Genomic DNA, 17821 nt, shown 5'->3' with positions numbered 1-17821 from the left:
ATGGGGAAGCTCCCACCCGCTGCAGCCACGAGGCCTCCTTACCCCGGCAGGCGTGCAGCATGCAGACGCCATGCTGCCACGTCCACTCCTCTCATGCCCACGGGGACCCTACCGGAGAACCCCTTCCCCTGGGCACTCTGGGTGACTCCACACATGGACCTGGATGGGCACGTGTGTGGACCCGTGTTTCCACTCCAGCGTATGTGACTAAAGTCTTCTGTGTGGCCTTACACTCACTGGGAACCTCAGAAGACGGTGCCGAAAAGCCACAGGTGGTCTCCACTCCCACCCCAAGACACAGCCGGGGAACTCGCCACACAGTGCCAGGCAGACGCGAGGCATGCACCGACAGCGACACTAACCTCCCCCCGGCTGGGCCCGGGGAGCTCCGGCATGGAGTGCGTGGAGCTGGGCAAGCTGGCCAGCAGCAGGCGTGTCCTGGTGGCAGAGTCCTGGTGGCTGTGCAAGAGGTTCTTCACCAGCCAGCAGCAGAACAGGGTGGCAGAGCCTTGGAGCTCCACCCGCTTCACTTCAAACTGGATGCCTGAAGGGCCGGAGAGAAGACACGGCCGCTGGTTCTCTCCGACAACAATGTCACAGCTCAAAAGCCTGCACCCCACAACAGAAAGACAAGGCAGCCACGGGCGGAGACCACGCAGCACCCACGCTGGGAAAGGCGAGAACCACAGGCGGAGACCAGGCAGCACCCAAGCCGAGAGGTGAGAACCACGGGCAGAGCCGGTGGGGAAGCTCCGTCCCAGCACAGGGCAGCCCTCAGCAGAGCCCTGCAAACCATTCTAGCTCAGAGAGGCCCAGAAAGCCTGCCCTGGACACAGCCTACCTGCAGCAGGGCCTCTGCTTCCGGACAGGAGACAGGGGCGCGAGTGGCTTCAGCTGGAGCCCAGACAGCTGCCTGCCAGTCACGTGCAGCCACAGAAGCACCCACGTGGGAAGACACAGCGGCACAGCCTCCTGTGCGTGCACCCAAGCAAGGGTGCTCACTGCCTACTGCTTCTTCCACAAGTGAGAGGTGCCGTACATAATTTTAAGTTTTTATACCATGCAGAAACAACTGACGGGGCTGGCTCTGTGGCACAGCCGGTGACACCAGCATCCCACACCGGAGTGCCAGTTCAAGCCTCGGCCACTCCACTTCAGAGCCACCTCCATTCTAATGTCAGGAAAGCAGTGGATGATGGCCCAAGTACCTGGGCCCCTGCTACCCCTATGGGAGGCCTGGTGGAGTTCCTGGCTCCTGACCCGGCTCTGGCTGTGGCGGCCACTTGGTGAGTAGACCAGTGGATGAAAGATGTCTCTCTCTTTCTCTGTCTCCCTCTGTATTAGTTTGCCTTTAAAACAGACAAATCCACCTTAAAGGAAGGAGGGATGAGTGAATGAATCGGCTAATAGATCGTGGTCCAACATGTACCAGGAAAATAAATCACAAGTAAAACAAACAGAATCATCCAGACCCGAAGAGCCTGGCAGGAGGGGAGGTGGCAGCCTGGTCAGAGCTCCCAGGCACAGCCCTGCCGCGCCCACACCCTCCCGGCCCCTCGGTGCGGCCCCAGCACCGTGCTCCGCCACCCTGCCCCGGCTGGGCCCAGTGGACTCCCCTGAGGCGGGCGCTGGCACCAGGGAGGTGTGGGAACCCTGGGCTCCACCCCCTCCAAGCACACACATTTGTAATCGTGGGGTCCAACAGGCAGGCGATGGCAGCACCTGGCAGCACTTCTGGTTATCCTTTAGCCCTTTGTTCCTGCCCCACTGTTTAGGGGTGAAAGGACCAGGAAGTCCTTGCCCCGCCCTGGCAGCACTGGCTTTGGGGATGGGACGCCCCCCACGCCAGGCCTGGACATACTCAGCCGCAAACCGTCCCGGTGGTAGCAGCTCCCTGAATAGGTGCCCTCCTGGATCTGCCGCCCCAGGCTGGCGGCGCCCGGCGTCACAGGTGTGGAGGTGACCTGGGCACTTGGCCTCGACTCCTCTGCTGCTGGCTGCGCCTCCTCAGAGCTGGCATCTGACGTGGGAAGGAGGCAGCTGGGGCCTTCGCTGTCGCTCACTTCGAAGTGCTCAGAGGACACCAGAGAGACCTCCGAGGGCTCTGTCCGGCGGCTCTCCTGGAACCGCCGGCCCTCGCCAAGCCTAAAGCACGTGCCAGCCAGCAGCAACAGCTCCCTGGCGTCCACATCGGACCCCTGCCTGGAGAGGCCGCCCACGTCCGAGTCGGAGCCCCCTGCAGAGGGGCAGGGGGTCTCCGTGGGCTCGGACACAGCACAGGAACAATGTGATGAAGTTCGGTCCATCTGGTCACTGAAGAAGGCTTCCTTGAGGTTCCAGGAGTAGGAATGCACGCCGGGCTCCGGGGCCTCCACAGGCTCCAGGACACCCGGCAGGTCCGTGGCTAGGGCGTAGCGGGCCGAGGAGCTGTCCGCACGGCCGTGCATGTCCCTGCCTCTCAGACTGCAGCGGGACACGGGCAGGGGGACGGCCAGGCGCTCCCTGGGCATGAGCTCGATGTAGGAGACGTCTGGGGCTCCTGCAAAGCTGGGTGGGCACAGCTGCTCCTTAATTAGGCAGGCCTGCAGCTCCTCCCGGTCGTCTTTCACCCCCTGCCACGGCTCATCCTGTGTGGGCGTCCCAAGAGACACACTCGTCATTCCTGGGGGCCTGGGGGCCGAGTCCTGGCTGGGCTTATGCAGGGCCCACTCGCTCATGAACCGAGGCTGGTGTGCGGGGAGAGCGCCCTCTGCTGGCTGCCCCACAGCACGGGGCTCAGGCCTGGTGACATCCACCAAGGAGTTAGGACTGCCAGGACTACCAGGACCCCCGAGACCCCCGGGGTCCCGTGGGACTTCCCGAGGCGGGCCACACATGACGTCGCTGCTCCACCGCTGGGCTGCAAGCGCAGTTTCAGAGTCTTCACAGGCTGCGGCCGGCTTTGCGTCTGCTGGCTCTGAGCTGCTCTCTGGCAGAAGGGCCTCTGCGGGGCTCTCTGGTGCTGCAGGCTCCTCCCTCCCCACGGCAGGGGACGGATCACCAGGGCCTGGTGGGCTTCCTTCTTGGATATTTGGCTGGTCCTTGGGCAGCAGCTGTTCACCAGGGCCTGGTGGGCTTTCCCCTGGGATGCTTTGCTGGTTCTCGGGCAATGGCTGTTTACCAGCGTCCGGTGGGCTTTCTTGGGTGCTTTGCTCGTCTGTGGACAATGACCGCGCGGCAGGGGCCGGCAGCCTATCTGTTGGCATGCTGTCCTCTCTGGGCACAGCAGCATGGATGACATGGTCACAGAGAGGCAAGAGAAATGATTACGTCAGGATGCATTCTCCTACTAGAGAGAAGCTCAAAGCATTTAATACAACAAACCGAACACAAGGAGGAGTAAATTCTGTAACCAAGGAACACAAAAGCAGCCGTTCTCATGCCCCAGACACATCCACAGTCAGCAGGGATTGACAGGGCAGGGTTCGCCTGGCTGTTGACGCCGGGTGAAGATGTCGGGACCCCACACGGCAGAGCGGAACTCGGTTCCTGCTCGGGCTCGACAGCAGCTTCCTGCTGGTACAGACCCTGGGAGGCCGCGGGGACGGCCCCAGCGGTTGGGTTCCGGCCACGCACACGGGAGACCTGGGCGGAGTCCTCAGCTCCCAGCTTCAGCTTGGCCCAGCCTCAGCTCTCGAAGCATGTGGGGAGCAGAGCAGCAGAGGGGAGGCCCCTCCCCCACCTCCCCCACCCCTTCACTCCTTCTTCTGTCTCTCCTTCTCAAAGAGCTTTTAAAAAATAAAAGATTTATTTATTTACTTCAAAGTCAGAGTTACACAGAGAGAGAAGGAGAAGTAGAGAGAGAGAGAGAGAGAGAGAAAGGTCTTCCGTCCACTGGCTCACTCCCCAATTGGCCGCAACGGCTGGAGCTGTGCCGAACCAAAGCCGGGAGCCAGGAGCTTCCTCTGGGTCTCCCACACGGGTGCAGAGGCTCAAGGACTTGGGCCATCTTCTGCTGCTTTCCCAGGCCACAGCAGAGAGCTGGATCGGAAGCGGAACAGCTGGGACTCGAACTGGCGCCCATATGGGATGCCAGCACTGTAGGCAGCGGCTTTACCTGTTAATGCCACAGCGCCAGCCCCCAAACAGCTTTCTTTTTTTAAAAGATTTATTTTATTTATCTGAAAGACAGAGTTACAGAGAGAGAGGTCTTCCATCCGCTGGTTCACTCCCCAGATGGCCCCAACAGCCAGAGCTGCGCTGATCCGAAGCCAGGAGCCAAGAGCTTCTTCCGGGTCTCCCATGAGGGTGCAGGGGCCTAAGGACTTGGGCTACCTTCTACTGCTTTCCCAGGCCATAGCAGAGAGCTGGACTGGAAGTGGAGCAGCCAGGACTAGAACCAACACCCATATGGGATGCCGGCACTTCAGGCCAGTGCTTTAATCCACTGTGCCACAGTGCTGGCCTCCGCCCTCCCCTCTCTCCCACCTCAAACAGCTCTTAAAACAAAATGCTACTGGGGCCACCATTGTGGTGTAGCAGGTAAAGCCATCGCCTTTGATGCCGACATCCCATACGGGCCCTGGTTCAAGTCCCAGCTGCTCCAGATCCAGCTCCCTGCCAATGCGCCTGGGGAAGTAGGTGAAGAGGGCCCCAAGTGTTTGGACCCCTGCATCCATATGGAAGAACCAGAAGAAGCTCCTGGCTTCGGTCTGACCCAACCCTGGCCACTGTGGCCATCTGGGGAATGAATCAGTGGGTGGGTCTCTCTCTCTCTCTTTCTCTCTCTCTCTCTCTCTTTCTCTCTCTCTACCTCCTCTCTCCCCTCTCTCTCTCTCTCAGTCTCCCTCTCCTTCTCTCTCAGTTGTTCATTCTTTCAAATAAATTTCTTTAAAAAAACAAGAATAGTGTAAAATAAAAAGGAAAGATCTTCACAGGACAACATGCACAGTGTAATCTCAGCTGAGTTAAAGTGACACAGGAGCAGACCCGTTCGCAGGTGCACACACACACACTCACACACACACTCACGCTCACACATTTAATGTGCAAGAAAACCCGGCGGCCCCTGGAGGAAAGCCCGGATTGCAGGGACTGGGAAGTGGGCGACGGGCTTCTGCTCTTTGCCATAACCATGTAGAATGTACTTTTAAATAATTTCCATTTGGTTGGAAAGCACACAGTATGGGTAATCTCAGATAAAACGAATACAGGCAGACGAAGGGAATGCACAGGCCCCTCCGACCTACACCTCGACCTCAGGGCAGGGATGGACAGAGCGGGATGGTGCTCCAGCAGCGCTTCTGGGGAGAGCAGAGAAAGAACCGCAGGTTGTGATGTACCTGAGGTTTGGGCACTTTGCTGCCTGCTGTTCATAAAAAACATCTTTAAAGGAAGACTGGTTCAAAGCGCCCAGGATGCACAGCAGGGCCGGGACCCCAAGCCACTGAGTATCTTATTTCCACTTTTCTGACTTGGCTGCACTGTCCAACATGTGGCACAAATGTAGCACACAAACGCTTCTCGGAGTGATAAAGCAGGCCTGGATCAGCTCTCTGAAATCCACCTTAACTCTCCTGAACTCTCCACAGCCACTGCCACACCTGAAACAGGGTGAGAAGATCCCAGTCCTCCTGGAAGGCTGCGGGGACATGGCCAGGTGACCAGGGGAGGCTCGCCACTGTCACTGCGCAGACTCAGCAGGTGCAGGCTGCACACTCAGTATGTCACTGTCCCTGTCCCCTCCATACACCCTCAGGGGGCGCACACAGCACTGTCACTCTCACTGTCCCCTCCATACACCCTCAGGGGGTGCACACAGCACTGTCACTCTCACTGTCCCCTCCATACACCCTCAGGGGGCGCACACAGTACTCTCACTGTCCCCTCCATACACCCTCAGGGGGCACACACAGTACTCTCACTGTCCCCTCCATACACCCTCAGGGGGCGCACACAGCACTGTCACTGTCCCTGTCCCCTCCACACACCCTCAGGGGGCACACACAGTACTCTCACTGTCACTGTCCCCTCCACACACCCTCAGGGGGCACACACAGTACTCTCACTGTCCCCTCCATACACCCTCAGGGGCACACACAGTACTGTCCCTGTTCCCTCCATACACCCTCAGGGGGCACACACAGTACTCTCACTGTCACTGTCCCCTCCATACACCCTCAGGGGGCGCACACAGCACTGTCACTGTCCCTGTCCCCTCCATACACCCTCAGGGGCACACACAGTACTGTCACTCTCACTGTCCCCTCCATACACACTCAGGGGGCACAACAGTACTGTCACTCTCACTGTCCCCTCCATACACCCTCAGGGGCACACACAGTACTGTCACTGTCACTGTCCCCTCCATACACCCTCAGGGGGCACACACAGTACTGTCCCTGTCCCCTCCATACACCCTCAGGGGCACACACAGTACTGTCACTGTCCCTGTCCCCTCCACACACCCTCAGGGGGCACACAGAAGTACTGTCACTGTCACTGTCTCCTCCATACACCCTCAGGGGCACACACAGTACTGTCACTGTCACTGTCCCCTCCACACACCCTCAGGGGGCACACACAGTACTGTCCCTGTCCCCTCCATACACCCTCAGGGGCACACACAGTACTGTCACTGTCACTCTCCCCTCCACACACCCTCAGGGGCACACACAGTACTGTCACTGTCACTGTCCCCTCCATACACCCTCAGGGGCACACACAGTACTGTCACTGTCACTCTCCCCTCCACACACCCTCAGGGGCACACACAGTACTGTCACTGTCCCCTCCATACACCCTCAGGGGCACACACAGTACTGTCACTGTCACTCTCCCCTCCACACACCCTCAGGGGCACACACAGTACTCTCACTGTCCCTGTCCCCTCCACACACCCTCAGGGGGCACACACAGTACTGTCCCTGTCCCCTCCATACACCCTCAGGGGGCACACACAGTACTGTCCCTGTCCCCTCCATACACCCTCAGGGGGCACACACAGTACTCTCACTGTCACTGTCCCCTCCATACACCCTCAGGGGGCGCACACAGCACTGTCACTGTCCCTGTCCCCTCCATACACCCTCAGGGGCACACACAGTACTGTCACTCTCACTGTCCCCTCCATACACACTCAGGGGGCACAACAGTACTGTCACTCTCACTGTCCCCTCCATACACCCTCAGGGGCACACACAGTACTGTCCCTGTCACTGTCCCCTCCACACACCCTCAGGGGCACACACAGTACTGTCCCTGTCACTGTCCCCTCCACACACCCTCAGGGGCACACACAGTACTCTCACTGTCACTGTCCCCTCCACACACCCTCAGGGGCACACACAGTACTTCTCTGTCCCCTCCATACACCCTCAGGGGCACACACAGTACTGTCACTGTCACTGTCCCCTCCATACACCCTCAGGGGCACATACAGTACTTCTCTGTCCCCTCAGCACTCACGCCAGGTGCCCTCCCACCTGCCTCCACTTATGAGGCTGCAGCCTTCCAGGCAGGGACTTACCCAGGAGGTGGCTGAGGTGGCAGCGAGGGCAGGAGCTTGCCTCCAACGTCCAGCGGGGCCTGAGTCTCAGGAGAGCCATCCTGGCTGTCTCCCAGACTCAGGGTCTCATCTGGGGGCAGAACGTGGCTGCCAGCTGTTGCGACATAAACTCTCGGATCTAGCAACAACATCAAGAAAGTGTTCTCTATGCAGGGGTCCGTGCTTCTGAGAGGCACCTCCCAGAGCGATGCCGGGAAATCTCCACTGGCCATGGCCCTCTGGGCTCATGGGGTCCAGGAGAGACCCAGCAGTGCCCAGCCACGTCCTCAAGGCACCGGCTTCTGACGGGCCTTCATTTTCTGCAAGCTGCTGTCACTCTCTCACTGTCGTCTTGTCTCGTTCCCTGTCTCTTCTCATGGGAGAGAGCAGAGACCATGGCTGACACACCTACCTCAGCAGGCTCCAGCAAGGCCCAGGGATTCCGGGCAGGCAGAAGTTGGCCACACAGGCCAGGAGCCCCTCCAGGGCAGGGCTGGGGTGCACCTCCCCCCAGCGGACCCTCCCCAGAGCTCAGGCACTGGCTTTGCTCTTCCAGTGCCCTCAGCCAGGGTGGGTCCAACAGCATGGGAAGCTGGGCGCTTCACAGTTAAGGCTGACCACCAACAGGGGCTTGGGAGGACTTTCAGAAAGGACCTAAAATGTCACAGCCAACTTGAGGGTCTGTTCACGGTCGCAACAAACCAGATGCTTCGTCAGTGTGGTCTGAAGCCGGGGGAAGCCACACACAAGACTGTCAACCACTGACTGTTTCCAGCTACAGCAGCCAGTGACGCTGCCTCGGAACCTTCTGTTCCTCTTCTCACTGCTGTGACACACATGCCACGTCCCCCAGGACAGGTCAGTGGGGACAGACAGGAGCACCAGACAGGAGGCAGCCGCCTGCAGGCTCTGTTCTCTCCCCGGCCTGAGCCTCTGCAGGGGTCGTCCATGGCTTTGGCTCCTTCCGGCCCCATGGAGGACACAGTTGTGGAGCTGGGTGGCCACGGGTGAACCTGGAGAAAGAGGCCATGTCTCACCCTGAGCTCCATTGGCTGGGTCCCAGGCTGGCCAGGGGTCCAAGGGCGCCTCCCCAGGTCCACGGTCGCTGCTCATGTCCAGGCACTTGGCCAGGTCTGGCAGCTGCACAGAGCTGTCATCGGCAAGGTCCATGTACTGGTAGAAGCCAGGGATCAGGAAAGTGATGTTCTGGAACACAAAGCAGCCCCACTTCAGGCTCCGGGAAGGTCCACACTGACTCCCACCCCACCCTCCCGGGGAGAGCAGGCATGCCGCGAGCCAGGCTCTCCACGGCTCATCCCTCTGTGACTGGCCTGAGGCCCCTCTGGCACTCAACACACAATCCATGATTTTTTAACATACTCTGAGGTGACTTACACCAACATGGACGCATCTTCCAGTATGTGGCCGCTGACCCACATCTAGCCTGGGAGCCTGCAAATGTCACCTGACACAGCTCACTGTGTGGCCCACGGTGGACAGGAATGGTGCCTGCACCCATCAGGGGCCCCAGCGCCTCCCAGCCCAGGAGCTGCCCAAAGGACGCTGTCTGAGCCAGTGTGGACCTAGGCCTGCGCAGCCCCCTGTGGCCACGGGAACTGGGTGAGGGTGGGAGGGAGCACACTTAGGAGTCCCTGAAAAGATGCAGAGCCAGTTCAGCGGATGAGCCCATGAGCAGAGGGCCCTGGAGGGTGCCACCCAAGTCATACCTCTAGAGGACCGATACGTGACCAAAACACAATTCTGGTTGTTTCCAGCACGGCGTGCGGGGTTTGCGTGTGGTAACAGCTAACGGAATGGCTCACACGGTGCTGGCTAAGCAAGCAAAGGGCATTCCAAGCACGGACAGCCTGACTCTGAGGTGTGAAGACTGAAGCAGCACCCACCCAAGGAGGGGCGGTACCACGCTGGCCACACAGCACGCCAGGGACTGCAGACAGGAACCTCGCTGGGTCCCGGGGGCTTTCCTGGCAGGCGCTCCTGTCCCTCCCCTGGGGGGCACCAACGTGTGTGCAGAGCACAGAGCCCCACCTTGCCCAGGAGCTCAGCCTTCCCATAACCGAACAGCATGAGGGCGAAGCTGTGGTTGATGCCGTAGATGCTGCCATCCGGCTGCAGGGTGATGAGGCCGCTGATGGTGCAGAAGACCCAGACAGAAGCCAAGAAACCTCGCGCGGGGGCCGCGGTGCCCTCGTCTACTGCCTCGCTGGGGGCTTCCGACTTCAGCTTCAGACTCAGAGGGAAGGTGGTGCCGTCTCTGGCTCTGCCAACAGATCTCTGAATCTTGAGATTCTGAGAGAAAGGAACACTGCTGAGCTGCGGCAGCAAGGCCCTGCTGCCCGCTCTAGTCCCGCCCCACGCGACTGTCACGGCGACACGCAAGGACATCTCTTACCCATGAGCTACGGCAGCAAGGCCCTGCTGCCCGCTCTAGTCCCGCCCCACGCGACTGTCACGGCGACACGCAAGGACATCTCTTAGCCATGAGCTACGGCAGCAAGGCCCTGCTGCCCGCTCTGAGTCCCGCCCCACGCGACTGTCACGGCGACACGCAAGGACATCTCTTAGCCATGAGCTACGGCAGCAAGGCCCTGCTGCCCGCTCTGAGTCCCACTCCACGCGTCTGTCACGGCGACGCACAAGGACATCTCAAACCCACACTGCTTCCAGACTCAGCGTCCAGAGAGGCCCCGAGCGCAGTGCGCACGCGGGTTCTGGAGACACAGGTACGGGAGGGACTGGGGGCATCTGCGCTGTCCCTGCTCAGGTCCGCGGCATGCTGGCCTCCACAGGCTGCACCCCCTGGCTCCTCAGAGAGAGGAAAGAGCACATCTCTTGGCCTTGGGGTCCCCACGGCCCCCGAGCAAGTGGCCCCAGGCCCTTACCCACTCCCGTCCCGCCAGCTTTGGGGCGGTGGCTTGTGACCTCCGGGTGGCCACTTGCCTTCCCACCACACGGCAGAGTCCCCGCGTGGTGTGATCTGCTGCAACTGCACGGAGGGAAATCCAGCAGGACCCTCCCCAGGCCTCTGCCCACACTGCTCACCTGCGGGTTCAGCCCCACACGACGTGGGAGCCGCGGAGCCCTGCGGGAAGCTGGCAGCCTGCAGCCCAGCCCAGAACCCAGGGACTTCCCCAGCGCCGCGCCTGGCTGCAGTCAAATCCGGAGCCCAGGCTCTCCAGAAAAGGTGTAAGCCACGGCCAGCTACCCTGAACAGCACTGAGGGCCAGGCCCCTTTCTGCTGGCTCCATCTGCTTCCCAGGTGAGCCAGCTCCTAGGACAACCCCCAGGGTACACGCCCCTCATGTCATGTGGTACACTCGTGTGCAGATGCACACCTGGCAGAGGGAACGCACCATCTCATGACATGCAGAACATGTGCGCAGACACACACCTGGCCCAGGGAACAGCCACCTCACATCTCATGATATGCGGGTCTGCAGACACATGCCCCTCACATGATGTAGTACACATGTGTGCAGACACAGGCCTGGCCCAGGGGCCACGCCCCCTCAGAGAGGTGGTACACATGTGTGCAGACACAGGTCTAGCCCAGGGGACACACCTCCTCATGTGATATGGTACACATGTGTGCGGACACAGGTCTGGCCCGGGGGACACACCCCCTCAGTGAGGTGGTACACACGTGTGCAGACACAGGCCTGGCCCAGGGGACACGCCCCCTCAGTGAGGTGGTACACACGTGTGCAGACACAGGTCTGGCCTGGGGACACACCTCCTCATGTGATGTGGTACACATTTGTGCAGACACAGGTCTGGCCCAGGGGACATGCCCCCTCAGTGAGGTGGTACACATGTGTGCAGACACAGGTCTGGCCCAGGGGACACGCCCCCTCAGTGAGGTGGTACACATTTGTGCAGACACAGGTCTGGCCCGGGGTACACACCCCCTCAGAGAGGTGGTACACATGTCAGACACAGGTCTGGCCCAGGGGACACGCCCCCTCAGTGAGGTGGTACACACGTGTGCAGACACAGGTCTGGCCTGGGAACACACCTCCTCATGTGATGTGGTACACATTTGTGCAGACACAGGTCTGGCCCAGGGGACACGCCCCCTCAGTGAGGTGGTACACATTTGTGCAGACACAGGTCTGGCCCAGGGGACACGCCCCCTCAGTGAGGTGGTACACATTTGTGCAGACACAGGTCTGGCCCAGGGGACACGCCCCCTCAGTGAGGTGGCACACACGTGTGCAGACACAGGCCTGGCCCAGGGGACACGCCCCCTCATGTGATGTGGTACACATGTGTGCAGACACAGGTCTGGCCCGGGGGACACGCCCCCTCAGTGAGGTGGTACACATTTGTGCAGACACAGGTCTGGCCCGGGGTACACACCCCCTCAGAGAGGTGGTACACATGTCAGACACAGGCCTGGCCCAGGGGACACGCCCCCTCAGTGAGGTGGTACACACGTGTGCAGACACAGGTCTGGCCTGGGAACACACCTCCTCATGTGATGTGGTACACATTTGTGCAGACACAGGTCTGGCCCAGGGGACATGCCCCCTCAGTGAGGTGGTACACATTTGTGCAGACACAGGTCTGGCCCGGGGTACACACCCCCTCAGAGAGGTGGTACACATGTCAGACACAGGCCTGGCCCAGGGGACACGCCCCCTCAGTGAGGTGGTACACACGTGTGCAGACACAGGTCTGGCCTGGGAACACACCTCCTCATGTGATGTGGTACACATTTGTGCAGACACAGGTCTGGCCCAGGGGACACGCCCCCTCAGTGAGGTGGCACACACGTGTGCAGACACAGGTCTGGCCCAGGGGACACGCCCCCTCAGTGAGGTGGCACACACGTGTGCAGACACAGGTCTGGCCCAGGGGACACGCCCCCTCAGTGAGGTGGCACACACGTGTGCAGACACAGGCCTGGGGTGGGCCTTGCTTATGCTCTGACCCAGCAGGTGACCACAGGCCCCCTCAGGGGTGGGGCTGCTGTGAGGCTCTGATGGCTGCCACTTCAGAGAAGTTCAGGACACAGAGGGACAAAGGTGGGTGCGGGGAGCTGTCACCAACAGGGCTAAACCGCGTCAGATGGCAAAAGACAAGCTCAGAGCCCAGACCTGAGTGTCTCTCTGGGTGGCCTGAGAGGAAAGAGCTGACCTAGACAAGATGACCTGACAAGGCTCCTCCCACAGGGGTGGGGATGGGACGTAAGCTGAAATCTTGGCCATCAGGTCCCCTGTGTGAAGGCCACAATGGGAGACGGGGCACCCAGAGCACCTGGGGAGGAGACGGGGACACTTGGGGGCTACAGGGAAACCTGGGGGAGACAGGAGCACGCGGGGGGATGGGGACACTTGGGGGAGACAGGAGCACTTGGGGGAGACGGGGACACCTGGGGGAGACGGGGACACCTGGGGGAGATGGGGACACCTGGGGGAGACAGGAGAACCTGGGGGGGACGGGGACACCTGGGGAGGACGGGGACACCTGGGGGTTACAGGGAAACCTGGGGGAGACAGGAGCACCCGGGGGGATGGGGACACTTGGGGGAGACAGGAGCACCTGGGGGTTACAGGGAAACCTGGGGGAGTCGGGGACACCTGGGGGAGTCGGGGACACCTGGGGGAGATGGGGACACCTGGGGGGGACGGGGACACCTGGGGGAGACAGGAGAACCTGGGGGGGACGGGGACACCTGGGGGAGTCGGGGACACCTGGGGGAGATGGGGACACCTGGGGGGGACGGGGACACCTGGGGAGGACGGGGACACCTGGGGGAGACAGGAGCACCTGGGGGGGATGGGGACACCTGGGGGAGACAGGAGCACCTGGGGGGGACGGGGACACCTGGGGGGGATGGGGACACCTGGGGGTAGATGGGGACACCTGGGGGAGATGGGGACACCTGGGGGGGACAGGGACACCTGTTGAAGATGGGCACACCTAGGGGTAGATGGGGACACCTGGGGGTAGATAGGGACACCTGGGGGGGACGGGGACACCTAGGGGGGACAAGGACACCTGGGGGGGACGGGGACACCTGGGGAGGACGGGGACACCTGGGGGGGACGGGGACACCTGGGGGTAGATGGGGACACCTGGGGGAGATGGGGACACCTGGGGGAGATGGGGACATCTGGGGGAGATGGGGACACCTGGGGGGGACAGGGACACCTGGGGGGGACGGGGACACCTGGGGGGGACGGGGACACCTGGGGGAGATGGGGACATCTGGGGGAGATGGGGACATCTGGGGGGGACAGGGACACCTGTTGAAGATGGGCACACCTGGGGGTAGATGGGGACACCTGGGGGGGGACGGGGACACCTGGGGGGGGCGGGGACACCTGGGGGTAGATGGGGTCACCTGGGGGGATTCAATCACTAACAGCCTCAGCCTGCACCCTAGACCACCTCCCCCTGCAGCTGCCCACCCTCCTGCCCAGCACAGCTGTCCCTCCTGAGGGACAGCCTGCCCATCATTCCTCCCTGCCCCCAGTATAGAGACCCCAGCAGAGGACCGAGGGCACCAGGGTGGTCAGCTGGGGCACCACACGGGCTCTGCTCAGAGAGATCGGGTCAGAGCACTCCCACCTCAGGATGCTCCTGGGGTCGGGGGCCCTTGGCCTGCTCCTCAGCTGTGGATTTGCACTGAAAACATGACACCACCACGGGTTCAGCCACCAGGGTCCTACCTTTGGGACTTGCTGGCCGGGTGGAGGGAGCTGCACGGACGGAATCAGGTCTGTGATGCGCTGCCCGACCACTTCCTCTGCAGACACAAACCCGTGGAGGTGGGCAAAGAGGCGGTCACAGGCTGTGATGGTTCCCTGGAGAGAAGCCAGGGCTTGAGCATGCAGCAGAGGTCTTGGTACCCCGCTCTACCCACACGGAACCACACACCTCCAGCCAAAACCAAGTCACTCGCACGTGCCAGAGGCGCGCGCACAAGTCTCCGCACATGAGTGTCCCCACACAGCCCGCTCCTCCGGCCAGGGCTCTCCTGAGGCCCGGCCCCTGCAGGCCCATCCCGAGGATGCGGCAGCAGCACCTGAGCACGGCACTGTCCCAGCACCACCTCTCCTGGGCTCTGTGCACTTTTTGTTGAAACAGTCCAGGTTCACGGGTGGGGACACCGAGGCAGGGGAGAGTAGGTTCTTTTCCCGAGCACATCCCGGCCAGAGCCGCCCCTGGACGCCTCACTCTTCCCGAAGGCGCAGATGGGGACAGCACTGGCAAGGTGTGGGCAGGGGCGGGGGGCATGGGGTTCCACATGTGTCACACACAGCGAAACCACAGGCGGCCAAGACACACCCAGACTCACATCGCTCTGGAAGGAGACCCAGGCTGAGACCCTCTCCACGGGCTCCAGGACCACCACGCAGCACAGGCTGTGCTCCTGCCGCACCTTCTTCATCCACACGGAGACGGCGATCTTCTCGCCGCCACGGCTGACGATGTCCACCTGTGACACAGGCAGGCTGGCACCGGCTCCCAGGGAGGGCGTCCCAGGCTCCAGCACTGTGACGCTGTCGGCCTGTGCTCACCTGCCTCCCTGCAAAACTACCCAGACACAAACAAGGACTCTGATACGAAGGTACAGCCTCGAGCAGATGTCTTACAAAGGGAGTGGACTTTTCTCGTCCTTAGCTGCATGGTAACATCGTGGGAGAAAGAAGCAGTACCCATTATTCCTCTTTCCTTTTTTTTTTTTTTTTTAAAGATTTATTTACTAATTGAAAGGCAGAGGGACATAGAGAGACAGAGAGATCTTCCACCCACTGATTCACTCCCCCAAATGCCCACAACAGTCATTGCTGGGCCAGGCTGAAGCCGGAAGCCAGGAGCTCCAACTAAGTCTCCCTCATGGGTGGCAGGAGCCCAAGCACTTGGACCGGCACCACTGCCTCCCAAGCACATCTGCAGGAGGCTGGATCAGAGCGTGGCGTAGCCAGGACCCAACCCAGGCACTGCGGTGGATCGCAGGCATCCCTGCTGTGCCACAAAGCCTGCCCATCATCGTTTCTTAAAGAAACAGATACCAGTACATGCCAAACATCTGAACCAGGAATTTTCTGATGCAACTGGTCCTAAGGTCCTTTCACGCCATGAGCCAGCCCTGCACATATGGCGCAGTGCCCAGCAATGGGTGGGCAGAGCAGGTCACACACCAGCGGCCCTCACATGGAACAAACAATGTGTAGCCTCACTGTGACATCAGTGAGGACAGCGACACTGTCTCATCTCTCAGAGCCTCCTGGCCTGCACAACACCGGCAAAGAAAGCGAGGGCTCTGAGACACGCACGGTGCCTCCCTGACCCCATCCCAGCTGAGGCAGGAAACTGTTCCTGTTTCAGTGCAGGGCGCTACAGCTGCGGGCGCCCCTGACCCCTGGGTACAGCTCAAAGCCGGCCCCCATACGGCTCTGGCCGTCACCTCCACTCACCACGGTGCCAAATACCACTGCAACACGGCCATCTGCCTCCACGTGTTCCTCACTGAGAGCCTCGACCACGTGGGAATCCGACTTCAGGAAGAACTGTGTGAGCTTCTGGCCAATCAGGTCATGGCTGCTGTACCCCAGGAGGCTGCAAGCTTTATCGTTGGCCACCAGGATCTGAGGAGATGCAAAGCGGGGACACAAAAGTCACAAACTCCTGAACACAGCTGAGCAGAGCCTGACACAGGGACCTGGCTTCCGCAGTATGTACCAGCATCCCACACCCCCTGACTCCACGCCCCAAGGCTCACACCAAAGCTCTCATGGCCTTGGGGACCACACCTTGGTGGTGGTAGAGACGGCGGGAAGGGGGAAAGATGGAAACAGGTCACAGCTGACCATACCCATCAACTTCCCCAGCAGAAATGGCCACCAGACACCAAGGTGGCGAGGACAGCAGGAACTGGACCTCGCTCCCTCCCGTCCCAGGGGCTCGGAGGTGTGCGGCACAGGTGGCGAGGACAGCAGGAACTGGACCTCGCTCCCTCCCGTCCCAGGGGCTCGGAGGTGTGCGGCACAGGTGGCGAGGACAGCAGGAACTGGACCTCGCTCCCTCCAGTCCCAGGGGCTCGGAGGTGTGTGGCACAGGTGACGAGGACAGCAGGAACTGGACCTCGCTCTCTCCCATCCCAGGGGCTCGGAGGTGTGCGGCACAGGTGGCGAGGACAGCAGGAACTGGACCTCGCTCCCTCCCGTCCCAGGGGCTCGGAGGTGTGCGGCGCAGGCGCGTTCTGCAGGTGTTTAAGCGTTGGAATCCCTCCTGAATCAGCTGCGCACTCTAGCAGGCATGTCGAACAACGCCCTTCACCCTCTGCTTCCATCTCCACCTCCAAAGGGGATTCTCCAAGCCTTTATCCCTCTCGCTACTAAACCCGTATAACCAAGCGCGTCTCTAACGGCACCTAAGACGCACACGTCACGCTGTGTCAGCTCCCAGGACCCAGGCCTGCTCCTACAGTTGGGGCTCAAAGCAAACGAGCAAGCACCTCTGTGGTCTTGGCGTCCACGGTGAAGACGGCCTTGTTGGGGTTGCTCACGGGGGTGGGCAGCAGGGGCGTGGGCCAACCGGCAGAGAAGCCGCGCAGCAGGGAGCAGCAGGACGCGCTGCTGCAGGAGCCCAGCCGGTCGGCATGCTCGGGCGTCGGCGGGCAGTACAGTCGGCTGGTGCAGATGTTCTGAGCAGCCAGTGACGACAGGCAGTAGGAGCTCCACCTGTCCTCTGCAGGGAGAGGAGAGGTGCTCACTGCCCAGACCCGCAGAGCCCGCAGGGCCCAGGGACCCAGCTACCTGCAGGGCTGCTGCCCCCCTGTATCCAAACCCTGTCCCCAGGAATCCACTCACAGCCTTCCAAGGCTCGGGAGCCACACGGGGCAACGTCCTCTCAGAGCCTCACGCAGAGAGACCCCAGGGGTCTGCATCAGTTCCAGGCCCCACCCCAAGCAGGAGCTCTGGCTCACAAATGTTCCCTCTTGGGGCCGGCGCTGTGGCACAGCAGGCTAAGCTGCTGCTTGTGAGGCCAACATGCCACACGAACACCAGTTCAGGTCCCAGCTGCTCTGCTTCAGATCCAGCTCCCTGCTAATGAGCCTGGGAAAGCAGTGGGAAATGCCCATGTGCTTGGGACCCTGCACCCACACGGGAAACCTGGGTGGAGTTCCTGGCTCCTGGCTTCAGCCCGGCCCAGTCACGGCCATCGCAGCCACCTGGGAGTGAACAAATGGATAGATGATATCTGTCTCTGTCTCTCTCCCTCCATCCCTCTAACTTTGCCTTTCAAATAAATCTTAAAAAA

The 17821-nt window shown here is 61.1% G+C and overlaps 1 protein-coding gene across 3 annotated transcripts in view; it reads right to left on the bottom strand.

Annotated features, from left to right (window-relative positions):
- The window catches only part of PASK (PAS domain containing serine/threonine kinase), a 35137-nt gene that overhangs the window by 9620 nt on the left and 7696 nt on the right, over positions 1-17821 (bottom strand). For 2 of the 3 annotated variants that reach the window (XR_016231309.1, XM_070069917.2), the window contains exons 3-11: positions 17016-17248; positions 15976-16146; positions 14853-14993; positions 14224-14358; positions 9575-9835; positions 8563-8731; positions 7508-7664; positions 1862-3255; positions 363-544 (exon numbers count right to left, since the gene is read on the bottom strand). Coding sequence is in view for 2 of the 3 variants with exons in the window: in XM_070069917.2 (XP_069926018.1) it covers positions 363-544; positions 1862-3255; positions 7508-7664; positions 8563-8731; positions 9575-9835; positions 14224-14358; positions 14853-14993; positions 15976-16146; positions 17016-17248 (2843 nt within the window). In the remaining variant the exon portion in view is untranslated. Of the gene's footprint in view, positions 1-362; positions 545-918; positions 1371-1861; positions 3256-7507; positions 7665-8562; positions 8732-9574; positions 9836-14223; positions 14359-14852; positions 14994-15975; positions 16147-17015; positions 17249-17821 lie in introns of those variants that run through there. The other variant, XM_089328798.1, reaches the window with a different exon arrangement.

The sequence above is a fragment of the Oryctolagus cuniculus genome, chromosome 3, assembly GCF_051225735.1.
Source record: "Oryctolagus cuniculus isolate XC-2025 breed Fujian yellow rabbit chromosome 3, ASM5122573v1, whole genome shotgun sequence".
NCBI lineage: Eukaryota > Metazoa > Chordata > Mammalia > Lagomorpha > Leporidae > Oryctolagus > Oryctolagus cuniculus.
The sequence above is the reverse complement of the archived record's forward strand: the minus strand, read 5'-3'. Positions and strand labels throughout refer to the sequence as shown.